The 26,300-nt window shown below is 41.4% G+C and overlaps 4 protein-coding genes across 7 annotated transcripts in view; 2 read left to right on the forward strand and 2 right to left on the reverse strand.

Annotated features, from left to right (window-relative positions):
* col23a1a (collagen type XXIII alpha 1 chain a) overlaps nucleotides 1–12,357 on the reverse strand; it is an 82,352-nt gene extending 69,995 nt beyond the window's left edge. The window contains exons 1-2 of the mRNA XM_077021937.1: nucleotides 11,611–12,357; nucleotides 10,791–10,860 (exon numbers count right to left, since the gene is read on the reverse strand). Of these exons, the coding sequence (XP_076878052.1) occupies nucleotides 10,791–10,860; nucleotides 11,611–11,907 (367 nt within the window). The 5' untranslated portion in view covers nucleotides 11,908–12,357. The remainder of the gene's footprint in view (nucleotides 1–10,790; nucleotides 10,861–11,610) is intronic.
* Nucleotides 12,358–12,883: 526 nt separating this feature from the next.
* On the reverse strand, nucleotides 12,884–17,932 carry clk4a (CDC-like kinase 4a). 3 transcript variants are annotated; one of them, XM_077021940.1, is made up of 13 exons: nucleotides 17,774–17,932; nucleotides 17,183–17,340; nucleotides 16,393–16,645; nucleotides 15,752–15,842; nucleotides 15,338–15,404; nucleotides 15,083–15,196; nucleotides 14,730–14,896; nucleotides 14,552–14,646; nucleotides 14,317–14,446; nucleotides 14,116–14,198; nucleotides 13,954–14,033; nucleotides 13,756–13,846; nucleotides 12,884–13,365 (listed from the first exon to the last, which is right to left on the reverse strand). In XM_077021940.1, the coding sequence occupies exons 2-13, from the start codon at nucleotides 17,338–17,340 to the stop codon at nucleotides 13,219–13,221; spliced, it is 1,476 nt and encodes a 491-aa protein (XP_076878055.1). In that variant the 5' UTR covers nucleotides 17,774–17,932; the 3' UTR covers nucleotides 12,884–13,218. The 3 variants fall into 3 exon arrangements, with proteins under 3 accessions (XP_076878055.1, XP_076878053.1, XP_076878054.1); XM_077021938.1 differs by having other exon boundaries at nucleotides 15,083–15,199; XM_077021939.1 differs by having other exon boundaries at nucleotides 13,756–13,842; nucleotides 13,950–14,033; nucleotides 15,083–15,199.
* A 638-nt stretch (nucleotides 17,933–18,570) lies between these two features.
* rack1 (receptor for activated C kinase 1) lies at nucleotides 18,571–21,346 on the forward strand. Its single transcript, XM_077021941.1, has 8 exons — nucleotides 18,571–18,782; nucleotides 18,974–19,145; nucleotides 19,385–19,532; nucleotides 19,639–19,734; nucleotides 19,980–20,090; nucleotides 20,409–20,549; nucleotides 20,902–21,012; nucleotides 21,233–21,346. The coding sequence occupies exons 1-8, from the start codon at nucleotides 18,674–18,676 to the stop codon at nucleotides 21,296–21,298; spliced, it is 954 nt and encodes a 317-aa protein (XP_076878056.1). The 5' UTR covers nucleotides 18,571–18,673; the 3' UTR covers nucleotides 21,299–21,346.
* Nucleotides 21,347–22,328: 982 nt separating this feature from the next.
* nme5 (NME/NM23 family member 5) lies at nucleotides 22,329–26,292 on the forward strand. 2 transcript variants are annotated; one of them, XM_077021943.1, is made up of 6 exons: nucleotides 22,329–23,307; nucleotides 23,417–23,575; nucleotides 24,457–24,662; nucleotides 25,658–25,758; nucleotides 25,845–25,937; nucleotides 26,092–26,292. In XM_077021943.1, exons 1-6 carry the CDS (start codon nucleotides 23,305–23,307, stop codon nucleotides 26,103–26,105), a joined length of 576 nt encoding a protein of 191 aa, XP_076878058.1. In that variant the 5' UTR covers nucleotides 22,329–23,304; the 3' UTR covers nucleotides 26,106–26,292. The 2 variants fall into 2 exon arrangements, with proteins under 2 accessions (XP_076878058.1, XP_076878057.1); XM_077021942.1 differs by having other exon boundaries at nucleotides 22,333–23,307; nucleotides 25,845–25,963.
* Nucleotides 26,293–26,300: the final 8 nt, after the last annotated feature.

The following is a 26,300-nucleotide window of genomic DNA, read 5'->3' on the forward strand; positions in this document are numbered from 1 at the left end:
GGAACTAGCAGACTGACTGATTAATAGTTTACATCACTGATTATATATTACAGATTTGCCTCCTGAAGTTATGCTTGGTCACGTTCTTTGTCAAACACATTAGAACCAAATAATACATATAAGACCACAGGACAGTTTCGACATCATTATGATTTCCCTGCCATATTCTCTCCAAATATACAATCATGCACAGAGAGAGGGAGGGGAGGAGGAGGAGGAGGAGGAAGAGAGAGACAAAGAGAGAGAGTGCCCACACACAGTGCTCGATTAAGATCTTGTGGTTTACAGGGCAATTTGGCCACAGGAGGAGAATGAATTTTGGAAAGTGTAGACCAGAATGCAGCATAAAAGCAAATGGAGACCAACACTAAGACAGGAAGAGAACAGCAGACTGGTATAAAGTGACTTCCTTCACATTCTGGCACAGAGTAACACGCCACTTGGTCTAATTGAAACAATCAGCTATAGAAGGGACAAGGACAGATCTTAAAAAGGGCATTGGGCTAGAGCCAAGCAATGGCCTCAGTGAGCTGTGGACAGCTGCCCCCTAGACCACCATCCCGTGCCTCCTCCCCACCCTCCAGACTCCACCCTCCACCCAATAGAGTCAGATGTCCTTGGCCTCGGTGTGAGCGAAGGAGAGTGAGATAGTGGTCACAACCAAAGGATAGCATGAGAACTACTGAGACAATAACACACAGCTGTTCCATGCCACAAGCCCTTCAGTGCTGTGTATATTTTCACATTTAGAGGCACAGGGATGGCTGGAATGCTAGCCAGGCTATGTGCCTGTCTGGAATACAAGACAAGTCATGGCAATAAACAAGAACTAACCAACTTCCGGAAGCTTAACTGACTATTCAGTCATTGCAGTCTGCTCTACAAACAGCAAAAGTGCTCCTCATACTGCTACTGAATAAGGCAACAGTGGTCATCCAGCACAGTGCATGTTATCTTGCCCTTTGTTGATTTTTGTTGGTTTGGTTCTTCTTGCTGTTCAAAACAGCCACTCAACCTCATGCACTCTTATCTGCACCCACTGGCATTTATCAACAGGCCTGCGTGTCTATTTTGTGTGTGTGTTTGCTTGAGTTTTACACAAGCATGCCTCTCCCTCACACCACCACACAATCTCCACACCTATGCCGCACCACCCTGTAAAACCCTCTTGGTCATGAAGCCCTGTTTTTCTGAGTGCAGCGTACATGTCTCAGTCACGCACAGGAAGGCAGGAAACTGTGTCCCGGTGACTGGGCGACCTCTGCTATAGCAACACTACATCAGTGTCATTGTGACTTTGACCACTTCACGAAAGGCCTCACAAGTCAAGACAGCACTTCATATATATGAGGAAGTGAACTTGGGAGTAATGTTGCAAACAGAGATTAATCTTAATCCTGGACTAAAATGAATCTACAATAGAGGATCTGCAATTTAATCCCAGTGTAATTTAATCCCAGGCTAGTCCATGAAGTGCTCTTTAAAAAATTGTTTTTGACAGTGGAAATTAGAGAGGTTGTGCAGTGTGCAGTAACTTTATCAAATTATTTTATGTGTGTATAACTTTTAAAAAGGAATATAACTATGGTATCCCAAACAATTATGATGACTAGATTGTTACCAAAAATAAACAGGCAGACAGTGAGTATGTTTGGAATAAGCCATTCCTTGATATACTGGCCTGCCCTTACTTGACAATACTGGGACATGAGGGTAACATAATAAAATTGTGGTTTGGATAAAGAGCCAATTCAAACCCCAGCAATCTGTATAACTGAAAAGTTAATAAAATAAGATTTCAGGGTAACATAAGTCTAACAAGCACACTATAGTTTTCTGGTGAAATTCTCTACCTTCACATAAAAAAAACATTTTATTCAAGATGGCAGCATTCAAGATGGCCGCCATGGTGGTGACATGTACTAACAAGTGTCTCCCTTCACCCACAGCTAGTGTCTAAAACTGCATGCCAAACTGTTTTATGTTTTTCATCACTTTTAGAATACCCTGTATACTCTAGTAGACCGCAAACAATTGATAAAATTAGCATAATAAGACCTCTATAATGTTCATAAGGTGGACATTTGAAGTTTCATTCAAGGAATTATTAATTCACCTAAAGCCAGTAGCAGAAACACCACAGTCTAAAAACACCACACTCCACAAACAAAAGAATGATACCTATACGTAAGTTGTTGATGGGGGTCAATGTAAATTTAATTGTTACCGGGCGGGCTGTAAAATGGACACAAATTAACTATTCTATCGCGATCGATCGATCGCCAGTGTTTGGTGCCAGAGCGAACTAGTAACTCATTGAATCATAGATATGGATCAGAGGTAAAAAAAAAAACTAGATTTTTTTTTTCGGTGTGAGAAATCGGCTGTGTGGCGTGTGGGTGCGTGTGAAGACAGTCAAATGCGTGTGTCTCACGCTCAATGCGTGAGAGTTGGCAACCATGAAGCACAGATTCCACCACACTGTCTAAAACAGGAATTAACCCCTCCCATCTTCTCCATGGCCTTTGTCACCATCAAGTTAAAATGACCACAGATATTCATTCCTTAGAGCTGAGGCAAAGACCTGTCTTGAGACATGAGCTCCGGGTCATTTAATCTTGCCAGTGTGATCTGGAGTGGCAAAATCCATCTTGTGACTGACACATCTCAGATGTGGAGAAGTGACGATCCCCTCTTCATCCCCAATGGCGCTCCATAGCAAATGAGCATGGCACTCAAATCATAGTCCCCCTGAAGCATTTGCGACTGCACAAGCTTGCCCAGGCTTGTGACTGCGCCCACCCAAAAGAAACTGGAGTATAATCCATTGAAAGTCTAACATTGGGGCTAAGTATCAAATTACTGGGGCACTGAATAAACTTTCTCCTAATCCAGACAGGCAATTTCATAGAACCCACAACAATGAGAGGGGAAACAGGAGGATATAATGACCTTGGCAAGGAGAAGTTTATTATTGCTGCGGAAGTTACCCGCTTGACTGGACCAGTAAAGGAACTAGATGTCATCACCTGTATCTGCAGTATACATGCATGTTGCATTGCCAAAATACCAACCAGGACCCAAAAAAACCATATGGGAGAGGAATTAAAATTCACTGCAATGGTACAAACAAGATGGTAAAAAAAAGGCTATGACCATTAGTCCACACTCATCTCAGCATTCAGTTGTAATTTTTTTTTTAAGAAAGTGTGTCTAGTTGGTTCATGCAAAGTCCTGCAAGCATGCAATATGAGGCAATTAATAAAGATGCACACTCATGCTAATCCGCCAAATAATCCAAGCCAAATAGCTCAATAGAGGTCAAAGGATCACTGTGTCCGGTGATGTTTCTATGCAGATAGCACAAAACACAGTAATGCAGGGCACGTTAGCATGAACTGTGCCACACATGGAAACCACTTGAATAGGCCCTTATGAAAACAGAGCATTTGTAATGAAAGCCAGGGGTGCTGAACCCAAGCTGCATGCAATGCTAATGATGTTTTCGTGGTGCTTTCCTTGGTAAGTCAAATCAATTAGATATGTAGGCAAATGATTTAGGGATGAAGAGAGCGAAGTCTCAAATCAGATTCCTGGAATGTTTACGGATGTTAAGAGAGAATTTGATATTTCTGTCATCATTCCATAAAGTTCTATTTATATGTGGCATTTATGGGGAGGATTTTTGATTAGGCTCCATATTAATCTATAGTTTTTCCATTTTCCAGTACATCTGAATTACAAGTACAGCTTACTACTGTAGAATGTACCACTGTCAAATTAAATGTCTTAAAACAAAAAAATAAAAAGGCAATTAAAAACCAAAAGTCAATGTCTAAAGTTTGTTGCCTTCGGCTGTCTGCTGGTACTAGCTGGCCAGAATGGCACAGTGTGGACTGGTTGGGGGGGGTATTGGGATTGCTGAGCTGACTGTTGATGGACAGTTAGCAGTTAGCCAAGGCTGCTAGAAAAAAAAACAACGGTAATGAAGTCATTTGATAGGGCCCGCCGGAGAGCAAGGCCCGCGTGCCGATGGATGTCTGGTCCTTAAGGAGCAGGCAGTGCTGAAGCCAGGACAGCAGGGAGAAAGGACGTCCAACTATAGGGCAGAGAGGTATGGGCTTATTCCAATAACATGGATCCATGAAGGCAGCATGATCTTTGTGACGAGAACCGGTCAAGGGAAATATAGTTTGAAGGCTTAGCTTTGCTGACAAAATGACACTTTTAACAATATGTAACAAAATTGCTTAATTAAAAATTGCCCCTGTCAATCTAAATATTCACAATAATTTTACCTATAATTATGTAATTATAAATACATTATTGTGCTGCATCCAAAAATCAAACTTTCTCTGCAGGAGTAATTGTCCTTCACGTCAGTTCTCTTGAGACATCAAACACACAAGATTAATTTTAAAATGCCACAGATTGCATGCGAAAATGAATTCAGTTACAGAGAGAAGACCCTGAATATTTACATGAGTGCACACACACACTCACACACAGATAATAATAATAAGCAGCAGTGTTTAGATCAATTAGACAGCACCTTTGCTAACTGAATGCATCACTTGGCTTACACAGGTCAGAAATTATTACATTTACTGTCTGCAGCAGAGTCTCAGACAGTGCACATGCAATCTGATGTCCAAATCAACCAAAGGACCACTGAATATCTGACTCCTCCCAGGTTAATATCTGACTCCTCCCAGGTTAATATCTGACTCCTCCCAAGTGAATATGAACGGAACTCAGTTATCTTCCTCCACAAATCATCGGCACATGCATACCAGCATTCCAAGAATGAACATGGCACATAATGCAAGTGTGATGACATGCATGTATGTAATACCCAAGATTCACTTTAATAGTTTAACAGGAAAGGAGAAAACAATTGTGAAAGAGTTGCTCATGAAAATCTCCAACACAGCTAAAGAAATACAGCGCAGACTTCACTCCTTACTGTCTTGGTCTGAGAGGGCTTTGAACTGTCAGCTGCATAAACAGAACTCAATTAATCACCAATCATTGTATCAGATCATTGCGGAACTCTCTTTTAAACAGTGTATTGAACCATAGCTCGGGGGTACAATCAGCATGAGACTTAACTGAAGCCAGATATCACGATAGCACTGACTGTTTTTTTACACTGGGCTCCAGTCATTGGGGATTCATCAGTCGTGCACTGCGCTGTGTGTGCTCACAACAAAGCTCTGGCTTCACATTTTACTGCACTTCAACAATTACATTTCTCACCCTTTTAAAACCACCAGTGCAATTATCAACCCTGATATTTATTCACCTGAACATCACACAGAGCAGCCTTTTGAGAAGGCTTAGACAGCTCGACGCCCTCTGGAAATAAATACAGACACAGAGGCAGAAAGCTGGACGTCTTGAATCCACGGTGGAGTCGTCCCAGAAACTGGGATTTATAGAACTGGACAGAGATAATAAAGAAAAGGAGTAAGGGGATTACTCAGGCCTGATAACTTCAGCACATGTGCGAGCACAACTCTCTGGTGTTAACCACAGGATACCTTATTATCTCCTATGCATACTGCAAGCCTGCCAAAACACAGCAAGTGAATCTCAGCAAGCATAAATCGAATTTGGGGACAGCAGGGTCCCGGCACACTGCTGAGTGAACCAAATCAAAGACCAGGATTTAAAGAAGCACTGCGATTCCCAGGATCCTCCTGCCTTGAACATTGTAGTGACTTCCTTGCTTCGGCTCATAGGTTAATGATCATAGTCTTAATTAGCCGAATGTGTTGACCGAGAAAACACAAACTGCACAGGGAATTGGTTTGAGACGGGTGTGTTTACACTATGCTGCTCACCCACGTGAGATCTCTTTCAGTCAGATCTGTCCCTGGCACTCAGCACTCAGTATTTACATTCTGCCGTGGGACCAATTTGCATTCTCTTTCAATTCTGAGAATCCTTCTTTTTTTAAAAGAAAATCTTGCTAGCACCCAAAATTAATTTATATTCTGAACTGATTACTGCCTCTGTGCCTCCTCTGTAGAAATGTGTAACACTGACTGTCATATCTAGCTTTAAATAAAGCTGTGATGATTCAGTCTGACTGTGGGCTGGACTGACTGTTGCTGGGTCTCCATCCTTGCATGGTGATAGTGTCCAGGTCTGGAAGCTTGTGGAAAACTTGGCTCATGACTAGTTAGGTCTGTTTTGTGCTTTGTGCTTATCAATCAAACAACAAAAAAAATGTTGTACTATGGCATCTATGTGCCATACATCTGCTTGCATTTGTATGTGGCACTCAGTAAGTGATATCATGGTTATGAATCTGTAAGCATGCTCATGATCCTGAGTACAGTCGTGCTGCCATGGGACAATCTGAGCCTCGCTGATTAGACTCGACCATCAGACACAACTGCTTTGGGTCCAACATTTAATTCTTCTACCTTTTTCTGAAAACACCTCATATGGGTGAAGGTTATCCTGTTAATGTGTTCAGCTTGGTTAAACCAGATACATATACAAAGATACCCATGCACACATGCACTCATGAATGCACACACACACGCGCACATACACACGCGCACACACACACACACACACACACACACACACACACACACACACTGACTGAAGCCTTTTTAAACACATGCTGAATAATCCGTATTGGGTCATTGATGTAGTAATGTCTGAGCTACTGGAGCAGACTTACCACAAGATGGTAGTGAAGTTCATAATGAAACATTTCTCCTCATTGCAGTGAATGACCAAAGAAGCAAACAAACTGGTATAGAAGATCCAGGACTGCACCAATGTTATATTTAAATCGTCCACAAGAACATCAAGGGCTCATATGATATCAGGGTAGTTGTGAAAAGAGTGTGATGAAAACCATCACCAATTATTTCATTCTTACTCTGTGCAACTCTAACAATTTTTGTATTCTATTTGAATCAACATTGCTTCCTCAAACCTCCTACGGTGTGTGTTACTGCACCGTGTGTCGGTTATGGTGTATGTTGCTACTATGTGACCGAAGACAAATTCCTCGTAAGTGCAGAAATAGTTGGCCAATAAAGACTCATTCTGGTTCTGATTGCACTGGATTTTCTAAACTGATGAATGCACACATTTTTCCTTGCTGTTAAAGACAGAAGCATCTGTTAGGAAACTGCTGTGCATCATATGGGAGATCTATTAAAGTTATCTGTAATATCATTTATTGCAGGCATGTTGCAGCCAGTTTTACATAAGGAACAAGTTACAAATCCCAGTTAGCAAAGCTTACTAGTGAATCAAATAACCAGTGAAGCGTGAACTCATTTCTGAATCCAGATGATGCTTTGAATAACTAGTAAAGAGTTCTGCCAGACTGTAAGGAGAGCTTTTGTGACGGTCGTTATTCAAAGGATCGGAAACTATGAAGTGTTTCCTTGTTACATTTGATGTCAATTTTCCATGTCATTTGCAACTCATAATAATGGCTCTTATCAAAATATAATAAAATCTACAACCTCTTATGAGACCTGGCATAACTACACCCACCATAGCAAAGACTCACCAGAAAATAGTGACCTACAATACCCTCACGATATCTAACCACCCAGCTGTCATCAAAGGCAAAATTTAACTTGACATACATAGATGACACGAGCAACATAATATTACCATTAGCTGTACTATTTTCTGCTAAATACAGTATATTTAAACGTGCTTTTCAGGACCCAGGGGCGTGTAGAGATTATGCGGGTCTCTTATGTAGAAAATGTGGTTCCAGCCATTCACACGGCTGCCCTGGGCTGTTTATTCGCTACAGGGAAGAACTCCTATGGCCTAGCCTGGAGTGGGACTGGGTGCTTTCCAAAGCTAACTTTAATAAGATGTCTGATGAAAGACAAGTGGAGAAGGCAAGGGGCACTGAACTGAGTGTGTGTGTGTGTGTGTGTGTGTGTGTGTGTGTGTGTGTGTGTGTGTGTGTGTGTGTGTGTGTGTGTGTGTGTGTGTGTACCAAAACAGGCTGTAAGAGATTGGGCAACCAAGCTGTGCTCAGTCGCTGACGCTATCCGCCTCCAGTGTCATCACAGAAGCATGACACATGCAAGGAACTACTGAGGGATGAAAACAGAACAAGACTAAAATTGTGCATGTGTTACGTATGCAAGCTATAAAACGTCATTCCTAGTTCATCACTGCAACTCTTAGCTGTGGGATAAGGATCATATCTTCCCTAGTGGGAAATTTTACACACAACACATGCTACCAAGACCAAGCAGGATATTTTAAGCCAGACCTTTTGGAGAGATGAAGGTATGTACATTGCTATGTTCATCAGATCCATCTGCCACACCCCAAAACTCTCCGATTACTCACTTGGCTTTAAAAAGTAATTTAAGATTAAGACCCTTAAATTGCACTTAAATTGCACTGTAATCAGCTGCTGAGGTGTTGCTTATTAGTGGTCTTATAAGTAGAATACATTTAAGGAGAAAAGACTTGATATAGGCTTGATATATTTAGTGTTCCTTGATGGAACAGTTTCCTAGATGCAATTGATGTATGACACATGTCAGAATTATGAAGCACAATGGAATGCTTATCTGCTGATGTGTATTAAACATCATGCCATTCATTAATGAAATACTTGGAGTAGCTTTTGAAAGTCACACGTCTCCGTCTAAGAAAACCACGCCTCACTCGGAGTGCTTCCTGACAGGTCCTTGGCACTTCACGCAATGAAAAGCGTGATGTAAGGTGACATGACTTCAGAGTGATGAGTCTGGGAGCCGTCACCTCAGTCACATCCAGCCTTTTCGGGAGCCACACACTAAACGACAACGTGCACGCCTGCACTGGTGACTAAAATAAACGCACACGGACCACCTGACAAGTGAGACGCAAAGACTCGATGTGGAGAAAGAAAATGAAAGATGAGGTGTCACCCTTTCATTTGTAGGTTCTGAAAAAAAAACAAAGCAAACAGAAGGAATCATCCACGGCATTCCAGCAGTCACCTCAGCTGTCAAAGCCCTTCAGCCAAGGGAAGAACAAACACTTGAAATGACAGAGACCACCTGCATCCCAGGACACGACTACACAAGCTGTAATTATCCAGTAGCTGACCATAAATCCCTGAGCCAACCAATCAGGAATTGGCATTTCCTCAACGTCTCACTGGATTACAATCATCTGATGATGAATGAATTCATTTACCCAATAAGTTACCCAGTTATGCAAAATTGATGCGCTGTGAATGCGAATGAGGTGGGCATGACCAAAGCTCTTCAGGAAGCCCACAAGCAGACTATGGGAAGCTGACACAATCAAGTGCTATTGTAGTCTTCAAAATACCAAAGAACATGTTAACAAAACTGATGGAACTTTACAACAGCTCATTTAAAATTCATTTGAAATGCCCCTTCAGGAAACCTTGAGTTTTAGTTAGTGTCTTACCATACATAGTTGCTTAATGAAAAATTATATCATTAATAACTTAATTTGTATTTATATTTAACACAGCAAAATCACAAGTGTAATTTAATAAATTTTATATCCTCATTCTTTTTTCAAAAATGTATAAAATAGTTAAAGTAAACCAAGTAGATGTGTCCAAACCTTTGACTGGTAGTGTAGTGTTATACATAACGGTAGTCAAACAACAACCCTCTTACTATTCTCAACCTTGCCAGTTCCTGCTGGGGTCCACTACATCAATGCCCAGCCAATAGCTAGGCACTTAGCCAGCATCTGTTGCAGATACAGAAATACCTCCCTCTCTTTCTCCCTACTCCCCCCTCCCTCCCTCTCTCCCTCCTTCTCTCCCTCTCTCCCTCCCTCTCTCTCTCTCTCTCTCTGATCCTGTCGGCCAGTGGCTCACTACATGATTCCGGTTTCAGGTGGCAGCCATTGGTCCTAAAATGAAAAGGGGCTCACCTTACAGTTCAGAGACCCTGTCGGGCCTTCTGAGATGCTACCCACACAAACAAACAGAAATACACACTCATTTAGGCCCCTCAACACAAGCACACACACACATACACATCCAGCATCTATAAACAGAAACCGATGCACTCTCTGTCATCTCTTTACCATGATCTTTCTGTCTCTTTATCTCTGTCTCTGTCATAACATGCATAAAACAAATGTTTACTTAGAGCTCTGATGAGAAGAGATGCATTTCTGGATTTGAGAGACAAGAGGAAGTCATAAAGTTAGGACTGCTAAAGTGATTCACAATACTCCACTATTTAATGATTTATGTTGGAATTTCATTATTCATGTGAGAACTGGTAAAACAATTCCCTCTCCTCACCCGATCACTCATTAATATTGCAATTTAACAATCGAGTCTACATAAAAAAATGAAATGACAAAAAATAATCTTCACTAAATTGTGCTCAGGCTAATCCCTAACTGTATTGCTTGGACATCATGCTTCACACGCACAGACATTCTTCCTGCCATGAAAGGTGTTGGGTTTTTAATACAACTTACTTGCTTTCCAAACAGTAAAAAAACCCACAATCCAAACCTGCTACATGCTTAGTTTAGGTTTAATGCTCTGAATCTTATCATGCACCTTTCCAATCCTAATTTACAAGGTATTTTACAGATCCATATTTATGCTGTAAAAACAGCAACACCTTATAGATTAAAAAACAGAAAGTGCTTAGACCCGTGAGGGTCCCTGTTAATGCAAAGCTGGGGTCCTGTGTTCAGCGGTCCTGTGTTCAGGGGTCCAGCATGCCAGGAGTGACCGATCAGGCCGGTCCCAGCAGGCTGCAGAGAGAACAAGGTCTACCTACCTGGGGGGCAGTTGCAGTCCTGAGGCACATCTCTCGCCATACGCGGCTTTGGCATGAGCTCACTCAGCCTCTGATACAGAAGAGACCAAACGAAACCATGAGAATCAGAATGAGCCTAAGCTAAAGCGGAACTCTGTCAGGGAAATGTCTAGAGAAAATCCACTGTGCATTTCCAATCATTGTTATTAATATGAGGTCTTAATAATAAGGACCAAAAAATCTATGAAATATATTATTATGCAATTTATAATCTCACAAACTGGTAAATTTGGGAAAGTTTAATTAGAACTGTTGTTTGGGACATTGCATGAAATAAATTATTAGTTCACAGACAGAAGCTGATGAAATTGACACAATTTATTTAATTTAAATGAATTAGAAGTAAATTTTGTTCAGTGCAAAATCCTTTTAAATAGAACCATTACCACACTTATCCTGTGCTGGTTAAGATATACTAAGAAAATGTTTTGGTAAAGACAGTAAAACTGCAAGTGTTAGTGTCTGCCAGTAAACAATTAAATTCATAGGCTTATTAAGTGATGCTATCATGAAGTCAAATCTTAAACACCGATTGAATCCCTTTATTTACCGTTGCCATTAACTTTCTAAATAAGCAAACACATTTATAAATAAGCAAGGTGATAAATTAATATTTATCTCCACTATTGAGAATCTTCTAAAATCTTTTATCAAAGCCATTGCTAAAGTTCTCACCGTCCGGCATTGCAAAACCGCCACTGTATAACTAAGTACGCGCAAACATTTTACAACATTTTTATTAGGTCCTGATAAACCATTCCGAATGATGAAACGCACTCACTTCTTGTACGAGTGTCTCGACCGAATTCCGAAGTGCTTCTGACAGTGAACCATCTTCATTAGAGAGACGGGACTCCGGCGAGGGGCACAAGGCGCGCGTCCTCTCCAACGCAAGCAGTCTACTCTCAATTTCTTGGGTTTTGAAATTCATCAAAAGGCACAGTGCTATTGAACTAAACGACAACACGAAACAAACTACGGTCGGAAAAGAAAGCAAGCAGCGCAAATACACAGATTTGGGGGCACTCGGCTTGAGAGATGCCTTGCTTTCAGCATTGGTGTCTGAAATTGGCTCCATGCTCAAGGACAGTGGTGAAATCCGGTAGGTCACTATTGTCTTGACAAAGTCTTGACAGATGAGCTTGTCGGACTGAGCAAACGCCGTGCTGAAGATAAGTCTCAACTCTGTAACTAATGACGCTCCAAGTAGTGTGTCTTAGCCATCAAGCGTGAAACGAGGGGCTGGAATAATCCAGCGAGTGTGCGCAGAGCGCGCGCGGCGTGCGCTTCACGAGCCCAGCTGTGAATAATCCGAGTGACTGCAAAGCCGCAGAGGTTTCATATTCTGTAGTTGTTTTCTCTGTGTAACGTGTTTGTACTACTCTAGCGACTGTGGCTTTCCCTCAAGTCGTTTGTGGGCAAGATTTGCTTAACACGCGCGTATTCGTTTTTACGAAGGCTGGGTTCAAAACATGGATTTAAAGGGGAAGACTGGGTTGTGAGTAGGTGCAACATCTACCGTTTCACCGCAACGAGGAGCTGCAGACCGGATATCTAAATAAGTGTGTTGCTATGGGAAGTTTCTTCTGAGAACATGGCTTGCATCGTTTAAAAAGAGGCACAGCTGATCAGCACAAATACAATGTTTGAATGACACTTAATGGTTTTCTTTCAGCTGCTGAAATTAGTTTTTTTATAGCGTTTGACTTACAAACTCAGACGCTTAATTAAACGTTTAGTTGCCTTTAAGTGATACAATGCAAGCTAATAAATTAAGAATAAGGAGTCATATTAATCCTACCCTGAAAGCCACATATAATCTAAGTGCAACCATCAGCATAAGACGACCACAATTAAACTATAATTTAAGAATAAAATTAGGGGGTCTGGTTGCTTTTTGAGGTTGTATTTCAGGTGGATAAATTGTAATCTGAGATTTGGCAGGCAACCTTGTGAAACCACTCTGCTGCCACCAAGTGCTTAAACGTTGCCACTACACTAGCCTACGCGTTTCTAGATCTTTCCTAGCACCAAAAATGAAGGAAAACGCACAATAACTATAGCATGATTTTATTGCAAGGGAGGAAAAAACACTAATTGTACTTACAAATACAGCTCTACAATCATGTTCAATAATGAATACACAATGGATGCGAAATGAATGAATGCATTTTCTCCATATTAACAAAACTTATATTGAACACATTACCCTATTACCCATAGCCCCACCCATTTCAAAGTTACAAATGTGAGTCTGATCGTGTAAAATAAAACACAAGTCACAAATAAATTACAGATAACAGTAAATGAGAACGTTATGGTGGACTGATGCAGTCACTTGAATGCAGCCTCTCCTAGAGAGTAAAAATTCAGGCCCCCATATAGTTAGTTATTTCTTGCTCTTCCTGATACAGTCAAAGAACGGGTGTTTCATGGCTTCATCCAGAGTGATTCGCTTGGTTTTGTCATACTCCAACATCTTCTCAATAAGATCAAACAGCTGCTCATGGTCCACGCTTCTGGAGTTCATGTATTGCTGTTTGGGATAATTGACAACAAGTAAACACGTTGGTTGAGTAAGGGAGTCCTGCATGCTGGTACCGTGTGGGTTATTGGTTTACATCATAGAAAACCTGACAAGCACATCACAACCTTAAGGCTACTGGGATCAACAGCCGTGCCCTTCAACAACAGTTAATGCACTAGAAAAAGGCACCAGACTGTAAACCATGCTGCAACACTTCCAACACTTAATATCCATTTTTAAAACAGAAGTGGCAATACAATCCAGTGTAAACAAATCAAAGGCTTTGAAAATATACCACCTGAACAATGTAGATATATAATCAGTACTGAACTCAGGCACAATAGCTGAAGATACAGGAAACGGAAGTGTGTCTTGGTAGTGTGTGAAAAGTACACTCACGCGGAGAGGTCTGCAGTGCTTCCGAACATATCGCCCTGACGAGGTCTGCATGTCCCAGTCCAGTTTGTCATGATGTACATATCTCCGCTTCCTGCAACACAGCAGGAACAACCGTATGAAACTCACTTCACACAGAAGGACACACCAACTAAAAGGGGTCATGTGTATGATTACTGGAAAGTGTGTGTATATACATGCCTTGTTTTCTGGAGCATCTGTGTGGGTATGGGCCCTAGGACTCTTTCCATCATGGCTAAATGCTCTTTACTATCATGTGTCTGAAATCAAAACAGGTTTATTTAGCCATCACAACATATACAATTTCAAGACTTCAGATAAAGCATTCAATAACACGCTCACCTGGAAAAGGGTTGTTCCAAGGTAATACTCAATAAAAATGCAACCCAAACTCCAGACATCACAGGAATGGTCCCAGCCGAGTTCTGTTTACAGAATGAAAATTGAGCGTTTCTAATGCACCAACACTGAATGACAAGATTCTGTGAAATGAAATTAAATGGTTAACAGACAGGCATGGTAATGCGTTCTGAAGCTGCTTACCCAGAATGACTTCAGGGGCCCGGTAATGACGCGTAGACACCACAGTGGTGTGGTGCTCGTGCTCATATGTAGCATTCCCAAAATCAACCACCTTAATATCTGGGGACCTCACAGTCCTCTCATCACGTTTCTGCCAGAAAAAAAGGGTTGAGGTGTTTTGTAACAAACATCTGAACCTTATCAAGGACAAGATAGCCTGACTGAGGTTTTTTTTGTGTGTGCACTTTATATTTACCATTTTTGCATTGTACTCAAGGTCATAGTCTGAACTGATGAAAAGTATGTTCTCTGGCTTCAGGTCCGTGTGTGTCAACTTGTTCTTGTGCAAGACTGGGGAGAAAGAAGCACTAATGAGCAACACCCATGGACTCTTGACAGTGCATGCAAATCTCATAACCAAAATATTCACTTACATCTGACTGCTCTGATGATCTGGTAGGACATATGCCTGATATGGTCTATAGGAAAAGGCTGGAAGTTGTTCTCTTTGAGGAAGTCAAATGTGCTCAGCCCAAGTAGCTCAAATGCAATACAGACATGGCCATGGTGATCAAACCAGTCCAGCATACGAACACATGCACTAAAAACAGAAAAGAATGTCAGTCAGTACACAGGACACTCCTAACAAACCCTGTTTATATTTGAGAGTCTCCATTAGCCCTGTATTTATATTTTCATCCAAGAACCAGTATGGCTACCACTATGGTTATTTACTAGGAAACCAACAAAATAAGAAAATGGCTGCTTTGTATAATGAGTTACTTACTATCTTCTATCACAGTCAAGAGAATTCATCTGTTCCAGAACCTCAACCTCAGACATAGCTGCCTCTCGATAACGGTCAATATTTTTAATAATCTTCAGCGCAACACGAGTACCTCTGCTGCAAGAAAAGCATAGATTACATACAGATTAGACACGCAAAACTGGTATTGACCGATAAAACACCAAAAAACCATTGCCTTTAAATTCAAATCAGACATTCAGAGGTGTAGAACGAAGAGCTGCAACAGTAACTTACTTTGAGTGATCAATGCATTCAACCACTTTCCCAAAAGCGCCCTCTCCTAGCGTACACACAATCTCATCTAGGGTGTAAAGATAGGCAGTTAGAAGCAAGACACATGCAGCACAATGTCTAGTAAAACACACATAGCTGAATCATCTAAGATTTAGCTGTGCATATATAATGATCAAAGAGGAGAAAGTCATACAAGAATGCAAAGCAAGACAATTCTAGACTAAGATATCAAATACAGTAAATATTATGACTATTCTATTGTTTTACTGTTTGTCCCCTTTTCTGTGATGACATAACCATGTCCCCCAAAAATTAACCTAAAACACTACACATGACATTTCATATTCATTGAGTCAAAATAAAACAGAAATCAAGAGATACAGAAGGTATACAAAAAAAGTATATATTCTATACATCTCGCCCTCAGCATGTCTCCACTGTGATAGATCAGGTGCCCCTCCTCATCATCCTCAACACTTCTGGATCTTTTCCTGCGATGGCTCCTCTGGAGGTTTCGGACCACCACCATCATCATCATCATCATAAACCCATGAGAATCAGGGGGGACCAGAACGCGCCATTCATTCATTCAGCGAGGGAAGAACGGGGGAAGCGATTCGGCCCATTCAGATAGCGCAGCAGCCAGGCCCGGCCACAGGGAGCAGCCAACGCAAATTCAGCCCGCGACAGAGATACGCACAGGGGGCCCACCACATAGTGTGTGTTACAGAAGAAAAACAATGGCAACACATTTTCAGACAGGATACTTTCTCAAAATATTTATGTAGACATCATTGACAATACATAATAAACCAACATTGTTCAATTTCAGTTTATTTTTTCTTTGCTTTCCCTAGAATGAGGTTCCTACAATATTCCAGTTAACTGGAATAACATTGTACTTCTTCAAAACACCTTTTGACAATAAGTCAAGATACCAAAAATGTTTTCAGACATTTTTCTAAACAATACTGATATGGGAATTGGATTAGAAAGGGGGATGGGAGAAAACTGAGAGCTACTATTAAATGGAGGAAGACAGACTGTGCCCATACCGAGTGTGAACGGCGGTGGCGAGAGCGGCTCCGGCTGCGTCTGCGCCCACGGCGACTGCTCTGCCGGCTCCGCCCACTGTATCCAGATGATTTGCTGTAGTGGTGCCAGTCCCGATCGTGGTCTCTCTGACGAACGCGGTTCGTCTCGCGCTCCTTGGATATGCTCACACAGTTCTCCTTCTCAGGCCCCATGTCCACTATTCTAACCCGCACCTCCAGCCTCTCGTTCAGGCTCCGGGTCTCCAGATAATGCCTGATTAACAGAGCGGAGTCAGTCATTAAGTACACCAACACAAACATATGTACAGTAAATATAGTCAAAAATGTAGTACGATCATCTCAAGTTAGACATCGAAGCATGTATACAGTTTTCTTAAATCTAAAAATATCCCATGGAGATGCTTGTTTTGACAACAAATAAACTTTCTGATCACCTGAAGTTCCAACGCAAACCAGGAAATCTTATAATCGGAGCTTACAAATGTTTGACTGCAAACATTTTACAGTAAACAGTCTTTAAGGCTGTATTACCTCTACTTGGTATAAGAGTATGCTTATATGGTAGTCAGCTGTGGTTATCGCCAACATAGTTAGAATACCTTAAAATAAGTCAATGCAGCATTTAATTTTTTTTATTAGAAGAGATACATTTTGGGAATTTCCCTGATGTACCAGTGCAATCAGTTATCTGAAGTGGTCAATGGCAGCCTCGTTAATAAAATAAGAGATCAAAATTGGTAACAGTGTATGTATGTATGTATATCTATAGCGGTATGAAGGTTAGATGTACCCATCGGTGCTTTTGCGCTGATGCCGAATTTTTCGATATTTGTTTTCTCTTTCGCTGCTATGCGAGTCTCGTCTATGTCGTTTACGACTGTCCGTTCTTTCCTCCCAACTGAGATCTCCAACAGCCGAAGAACGATCTTCACTTTTTCGCTGTTTCATCTGTATAAAACATTTATGAAAATGGCGTTATACCAACGGATATCCATACAAGTAGCTGTGCATCATCCAGTATCTAAAAAGAACCACCTCGTTAGTGCAGCAGCGCTAGAGGAATATTTTAGGCAACCATATTGATGACATGTTAAATACGCATGCCAATTTACCGAGATTCTACTGTAGTAAACACATTTAAACCACCAAATCAGTCGTTAATCAGCTTACTATAGCATATTAGCTAGCTAGTTAAAAAAAACAATGAAGTTAAATAATATTTTGTTACAGAAATTGTTAAGTCATGCCATTACAACTAGCTAGCTACAAAACTGCGTCAGCAAGGAATACTGCAAGACACGAACACCTAACTGTGAGAAATATACAGTACTAACGTTCACAACATACAATAATAAATTAGTATACATTAAAAATGTCTTACGTCGACTTAAGTTCGCTTGCGACGACAAGAAAAATTTCGAAAACCTCTTCAAAACGTCGGAGAAACTACGCCTCCGTCTTTCTTTGTTCTGCAGGTCGCTCCCAAAATGGCCGCCGAGCGCTGATCTGGAACGTTCGAAGCGTTGTCACGTGACCAAGCCCTGGTCCCAATTTCACACCCCACCCTTACACACTTCAACTTGGGAAAGTCCATTATGCAGGTTTACTTTAAATGTAACGTCAACTTAAAATGTTACATAGAAATATAATTTGAAAGCAGCGATGATTTTTTTGTTTTTGTTTTTTTTATCAAAAAAATATTAATTAAGAACTATATGCAGCATAGTCAAGGTTGTGCTCAAAATATCAATGTTTTCGCCACGCCATGTGTGGATTTGTGAGAAGTGTTTTAATTTTCTTCGTTTTGGGATGTAACCATAGCCAAGCCGTAGACCCTAGTCAGCCCCTAGTGCAATAAATTAATACATTGGAGGGTGGCAGAGTTAATCTAACTTGCTTTTTCAATGAGATAATGTCAAGATACCAATGTTGTTACGTTGAAGGAAAGTCATGTAGTACTGATTTATATTGGAGGAAAGGAATTCTGATCTAGAAAACTTCATTCAGCTAGAAATAAGGGACTGTTTAGATGTGTATAGGCTTGAAACGGGATGATTAGACCATGCAACATTTACTCATTAGCGCATTTTACAAAAACAGTACGGTAGGTGGCGATACATGCAACCCCCTAAACGCAAAGAAGAAGAGCTCTCAAAGTTTCTGCTTCCGGGGTGATGTGTCCTTTTCCTCTTGCTGTGGTGTGAGAGGCTTATGGAGGATTCCACCCTCCAGTAAAATCTGTTTCCATCCACCTTGAAAGGTGACTATTAACTTCGCCAAAATGACCGAGCAGATGACGGTTCGAGGTACCTTGAAGGGGCACAGTGGATGGGTCACTCAAATAGCTACCACGCCACAATTTCCCGATATGATTCTGTCTGCTTCCCGAGGTAAGGAGCCATAGTCTCGCTGGGTAGTGCTGGTCTAAAAACGCGCTCAAATTATGGGGCCAGCAGCCTTTGGCAGAACTTTTATCTGAATGTGTCTAGCGCGGTTTATCTTCTTAGTTCGTTAAGCTGGCTAATTTTTTATCTTTGAACTAACGAAGTCTAATTTAGTTGCTGTTTGCTTGCATTTATAGACAAAACCATTATCATGTGGAAACTGACCCGTGATGAGACCAACTACGGCATCCCTCAACGCGCCCTGCGGGGACATTCTCACTTCGTAAGTGACGTTGTCATTTCCTCGGATGGCCAGTTCGCCCTGTCGGGGTCCTGGGACGGTACCCTGCGTCTGTGGGACCTGACCACGTGAGTGTATTATCAGATAAGGTGGGGAGACGTTTTTACCCCTGTTTGTGTTTTAAGAAAAGAAAATCTAACCTCTCCATATTAATGCATGATGGCGATTGCATGTAAAATATGATTCTGTCACTGTGTACTGGTTAGTATTGCGTTGGGTTAATCAATTTGGTCTAAACACCTGGGTTTGTGGTTTGACGTAGCTGTTAATTATGTAACAATGGTCTTTCTACTACTTTTCCTCTTAGTGGCACCACAACTCGCCGATTTGTTGGTCATACCAAAGATGTCCTGAGCGTGGCTTTCTCTGCAGACAACCGTCAGATTGTTTCCGGATCCAGGGACAAGACTATCAAGCTGTGGAACACCCTTGGCGTCTGTAAATACACTATCCAGGTCAGCCCTGTGTTGATTTATTTTATTTTATTCCTTCATTATATCAACACTTGGAAGTTCTGTCTGTATATTTTGGTAGTGCTCTGACTCATGTTCACTCCCATAGGACGAGAGTCACACAGAGTGGGTGTCCTGTGTGCGTTTCTCCCCAAACAGCAGCAACCCCATCATCGTGTCCTGTGGCTGGGACAAAATGGTGAAGGTAGGACTCCATTGTACTCATCTTGCACTAGACCACGTGCAACTGATCCAGCCGGCATGTGCTCCTCACAAGCCTTTCCAAAGTGCTTTACCCAATGATTATTAAATCTCATAACATTTCTGAGTTATTGCGCAATGACGACAAGTCCTGCAATTATGATGGGTAGAGATGTTAAACTAACGGCCTGGAGCATCAAAGGAGTGAGTGGCTGTATGTAAACATTTCTTCTATCTGTTCTCTTGCAGGTTTGGAATCTTGCAAACTGCAAGCTGAAGACCAATCACATTGGCCACACCGGCTACCTGAACACTGTCACTGTTTCTCCCGATGGTTCCCTCTGTGCCTCTGGAGGAAAGGTATGGTTTCCTATCTTCCTGTTTCTTTCTCTTTATGGAAAAATGTATATGGATACATCTTCTATATAACTGATTTATGGAGGGAGGGGGAATTTGATGCACTCTCAATTTAAGATATGGTCATCATGTAATAAGTTTGAGAAAATTGTCATTAGCTGGATTGCTGGATTCCAGTTTGGTGATGAAACATCAATGCCATCTGTGTCACCATGATGATAAAGAGGCTGTTTCTGAACACTTGAGTTTCGATTCCATTATCCTGCAAGAATGATGGAATTGTCCAGCAACTGTCACTGACTGTTCACTTGGGCCTTGCAGGATGGACAGGCCATGCTGTGGGATCTCAACGAAGGGAAGCACTTGTACACGCTGGACGGTGGCGACACCATCAATGCGCTCTGCTTCAGTCCCAACCGCTATTGGCTGTGTGCTGCCACTGGTCCCAGCATCAAAATCTGGGTGAGCTCACTTCTAACTCTTGACCCAGTAGGGAAAACAAAGACATTACTTGTCTGAAGGATGCCTTTGTGAATTACGCTGTATGAAACCATTGTTAAGCCATTACCTGGACCTGCTGTTGTCTTGGATTCTCCATTGGCTGATTGCTGTGTGCTTGAAAATTTGGTTTTTTTTGCTGGGCATAATGAGATTCGGTGATGAAACTAAAATGCCTTCTGCTGTTTTGTGATGATAAAAGAGGCTGTTTCTGAGATCTCTGCCTGATCCTAATACATTGCTTATTGGACAGCTGTAGTACTGGTTATGGGTCAGACTGCCTGGCTGACTCTTGTTCTTTCCGACATTTCATCAGGACCTTGAGGGCAAGATAATTGTGGATGAGCTGAGACAAGAGGTCATCAGCACAAACAGCAAGGCGGAGCCTCCCCAGTGCACTGCACTGGCCTGGTCTGCTGATGGACAGGTGAGTCTCTGCTTTTGTGATGTACATCCAAAATGCTTTTTGCGTGCATTGCCAACAAGCCCCTGTGATTATTTGATCACATGTTTTCTGAAACAATGCTGACAGTCCTGCAATTATGAGGGGATTGTGTTGGTGCTTATGGACTCTAGTGTTTTTTTCTGATGTCCCCTCCTTGATTCATGTTTTCTCATCTTTTTTTATTATTTATTCATTTACACAGACTCTCTTTGCTGGCTACACCGACAACCTGATCAGAGTGTGGCAGGTTACGATTGGAACTCGATAGAAGGCCCCTTTTTCTATTGAATAAAATAATAAAAACAATTAAATTCTGTTACTTTGTATTTTGTTCATTTAATTAGATATTTATTTTTATTCGTGAACCAATATGTCAATAGGTGTCGGAGGGTAAAATGCTAGTCAGGTGTCCACGCAGAATAAAATGTCTAAGACTTCTACACAGCCTGAGTTTGTAGAGTTAAGCCTGGTTTATACTCGACGCGCCGCGAGCGGCGCGAGGGTCCGCGCGGCGAAAATGACGTAATCGCGGTGGCTCCGCCCGTGCGCGAGGGCCTCGCGCGCTGTCGCGGCGCGAGGTCGTGCACCTATCGAATTTTGTAACTTCGCGCGCGCGCCGCGCTTCAGCGCGATCGACAAAGTCATGTTTGCCGGGTTCATACACCTATACAAGGTGGAATTAAAGCACTTGTACGGAACTTTCAAGGTCCATTTCAATATTTTACAGCACGATAAACATAATTAAGTTAAATATTAATACATATAGTCGAAATAATTCGCTTTTTATCACATTATTTAATGGTTGTTTATTTTCAAAACGCTCAATCTTAATGTCTTCACGTTCTCTCATGTTTCGTCCTGGAATTACAAGAGGCTAGTATTTGTTAACGTAATTTCAACATTTTTATGTACTTTAGCCTAAATTCCAGCACTTTTCAAACCTGAAACACAAAGCAACATCAAAATGCGTCAGGTAAATGTTCATTCCCCTTTTTTTGAGGGGTGTTTCTTTATACTACCACATATCGTTTCGGACAACATTGCAAAGCCATATTTATGTTTGATACCTAATGTATATATACGGTCTCTGGTCAGGTAAAAATGTTCTTTCCCCGGTTTTGCAGAGGTTTTTTATTCTCCACTGCCACCTATCGCCACCTATCGTTTCGGAGAACACTGCAGCGACGTTCGCGAAAGTATAAACGCCTACACCGCTCGCGCAGGGTCGCGCGAGGTGGGCGGAGTCGCGCGCTACGGTCGCTCGCGAAAGTATAAACCAGGCTTTAAGCCTGGTTTATACTCGACGCGCCGCGAGCGGCGCGAGGGTCCGCGCGGCGAAAATGACGTAATCGCGGAGGCTCCGCCCGTGCGCGAGGGCATCGCGCGCTGTCGCGGCGCGAGGTCGTGCACCTCCCGAATTTTGTAACTTCGCGCGCGCGCCGCGCTTCAGCGCGATCAACAAAGTCATGTTTGCAGAGTTCATACACCTATACAAGGTGGAATTAAAGCACTTGTACGGCACTTTCAAGGCCCATTTAAATATTTTCCAGCACGATAAACATAATTAAGTTAAATATTAATATATATACTCGAAATAATTCGCTTTTTATCACATTATTTAATGGTTGTTTATTTTCAAAACGCCCAATCTTAACGTCTTCACGTTCTCTCATGTTTCGTCCTGGAATTACAAGAGGCTCGTATTTGTTAACGTAATTTCAACATTTTAATGTACTTTAGCCTAAATTCCACCACTTTTCAAACCTGAAACACAAAGCAACATCAAAATGCGTCAGGTAAATGTTCATTCCCCTTTTTTTGAGGGGTGTTTCTTTATACTACCACATATCATTTCGGACAACATTGCAAAGCCATATTTATGTTTGATGCCTGGTGTGTATATATACGGTCTCTGGTCAGGTAAAAATGTTCTTTCACCGGTTTTGCAAGGGTTTTTTATTCTCCACTGCCACCTATCGCCACCTATCGTTTCGGAGAACACTGCAGCGACGCTCGCGACGTTCGCGAAAGTATAAACGCCTACACCGCTCGCGCAGGGTCGCGCGAGGTGGGCGGAGTCGCGCGCTACGGTCGCTCGCGAAAGTATAAACCAGGCTATAGACTGCACCGCGCGAGGGCCTGGAGCGATGCTTCCGGCATCTTCCCGTGTGGTAACCAAGCAACCACATCAATTGGGGAAAACAAAGTAGCTTGGCTGCTAACAGATAGCTAGCGAGTAAAAACCGAAGGTGCAGTAGACGTCGCTAGGAAATAATGGTACGTATATATTGAGCAATTCCTTTAACTAAAAATGAGGAATTATGTTAATGGTGACGAAAAAGCCCAGCGAGGTAGGTAGCTAGCTAACGTAGCGCTTTATCCCCAGCTGTGTGGAGACACGGAGGACGAGGCCCTGCGGCAGCCACACACGCCCCCGCCACACATCTTCGTGGAGAGAACTTTGGCTTTGATTAAACCCGACGCAGCAGATAAAGCAGATGAAATAGAGGACCTGATCTTAAGGTCTGGGTTTACCATTTTACAGGTAGCCAATTTATATATCCAACGAACTCGTTATCTAGCCAACTACATAACGCAGTTATGCGTACACGCATAACGTACACGCAGTTCGTCCTCGCCCTTAATTGAACATAACCCATTAGACGCATTTACATTTAGAGCGGCGAATAAAACCGATTGTCTTCTATCCGTTTGTACTGGTGGGTCGATAAACCCTCATATATGTTTTCCAGCATGGAGACTAAAGTGTTCAGATATTCTGTTCTAACGGAATCTCCGATACAGAGACCCTGACCATAGACCACGGCAGGGTACCCGCGGGTCCTTAAAATGTCTTAAATTTAGTTTTCCATATTCAAGGCCTAAAAATGTCTTAAAATGTCTGGAATTTTATGAGGGGAGGCATTAAATTATTATAAGTGTGTGTTGTTCAGTTGTTCTGGCACGATGTGAACTTTGCCGAATCTAGCGCTAATGCAGAAAATAACCGCTCCAGGGTCCTAGTGCTAGATTCCTAGCGTTGGAGTATACGGCCTCAACTCAACGTCAACAATTTTCGTTCGCCAACCCCCCCCCCCCCCCCTCCCCATCAACGATGTGGAACACACCTGCATCCCCAGTAATAATATTATTTTTTCTTGTGAGAGGTATTAAAAAGGTCTTAAAAGTCATTGAATTTGAGATTTAAAAATGTGCAGTAATGAACATTCAACACATACTGATAATTCAAAATGCTGCTCTTAAATAACGATTTTTTTAAACCGTTTAGCGCACATAGGGACTAAACATGAACCAAATAGTATATTTGCTGATTTTACGTCAAAATGTATGTTTAGTACAGCATTTTGAAATGTATCTTAAATCATGCTCAGGAGCCATCAGTGTTGTTTGTCTCACATGAACCAGAAACGAACGCTACAGCTGAGTCCGGAGCAGTGTAGTGACTTCTATGCTGAGCAGTATGGGAAACGTTTTTTTCCGAGTCTAACTGCCTTCATGAGCTCTGGACCGATCACTGTTTTGGCCCTGGCCAGACATCAGGCCATAGCAACGTGGAAAGCCTTGATGGGACCAGCCAGTAGTGCCAAGGCCAGAGAGACTCATCCTGAGTGGTAAACAAATGTTTGGTTTTTGTGGGTGAATTATTTCACTGTTTTCTGTACTGTTTCTCTAAATCTCTATTTCATTCACTAATTAATTCTTAGTTGTTAGTTGGTTTAGTGTGTTTTATGAAGAAGATGGTTTTAGTGTAACAGAAAATTATACTTTTAATAATTCATGTTTTGACATGTTTGAAGATGATCGTTATTTAGGAATAATACAACATGATGCCTGATAAATACTACATGCTGCATTTAGACTTGTTTAAATTTTTTTGTTCATATTAATAGATGGCACAAAAGTTACCTCCCATAGACTTCAACAGGGTATGATTCTAAGATATCAAAATTATACCACTTATCTGGTGATTTAACATTCACCAACGTTTGGGTAATGAATTCTGTTTATTGAGAAGTTCCATTAAAGCAATACATGTAAATAATTAAATTGTGCTGTCCATACTGACCCATTGTTGCAGTATACACTTCAACATGACATGGGATTATGAGGTTCACAAGTGAACTGTTCTCTATCAGGACCTGGACAAGTCCATATAAAGACTGTAACTGTTGGTGATTATTGCTGCATTAGTGCATTTTCAACAAGTATGAATGCTGATTAATAGTTTCAACAAGAGGGCTCCTTTAGTAGATTGCATAAAATGGATGAAGGATGTTCAGCAACTGTAATTTTCTTAGACTGTATCAATAGATTAGTGTTGATTTCTTTATTAACTACTAGTCAAACCCCAAGCTTTTTAGATAAAGACAAAAGACAACAATTAGTCTGTATGTAGAATATGTTAGTAATGGGTGATTTTATACGTCTTTTGTTTTGTAAGTATACATTTTTATTAGTCCTTATATTTTACGTGAGCATACGTATTGGCAGTATGTTAAACTGGTTGGATCCTGTCATAATGTATTTACTGAACCTTTGACTAAGCACAAATGACAATTGTGATTGACCTAATACTGAAAAAGTTTTGGTTTTTGGTCATCCATAGCCTAAGAGCTAGATTTGGGACTTCTGACTTGAGGAATGCTGTTCATGGCAGTGAAACATTCTCAGCAGCTGAAAGGGAGCTGAAATTCATGTTTCCAAACTGTAAGTGATATTGTAAAACTAACCATATGTCATTTATTCCAGAGAAGTTATATTGTTATTTAAGTCACTGAGTTTGTGTGTTTCAGCTGTGATTGAACCCATCCCCATGGGTGAGGCTGCCAAGGATTACCTGAACAAGTATATTAATCCAACACTACTCAAAGGTCTTACTGAACTATGTAAGAGAAAACCACACGATCCCTTTGTAAGTGTGACCATATGTTGGTCCTTAAAATTATTACATATCTAAACATGATGATATATTGTATATATTTATTTGACTCTTCTTGTTATATAGTATATAGCCAAATGTATAGTTTTTTTCCCCTCTAGATATGGCTGGCTGACTGGTTAATGAAAAATAACCCTAATAAACCCACCATAAGTGATGGAACTGAAATTCAGGATGAAGCATGAGCAGAGATTACCTTGCATTTACATCAGAATGAACTAAGTTATTTTATGCAACTCAAAAGATTGTTTATCAACTGATGCCTGGTCATAAAAAAATAAAATCATTTTTACATTTCTTTACTTCTGTT

Source organism: Brachyhypopomus gauderio, chromosome 11, assembly GCF_052324685.1.
Source record: "Brachyhypopomus gauderio isolate BG-103 chromosome 11, BGAUD_0.2, whole genome shotgun sequence".
NCBI lineage: Eukaryota > Metazoa > Chordata > Actinopteri > Gymnotiformes > Hypopomidae > Brachyhypopomus > Brachyhypopomus gauderio.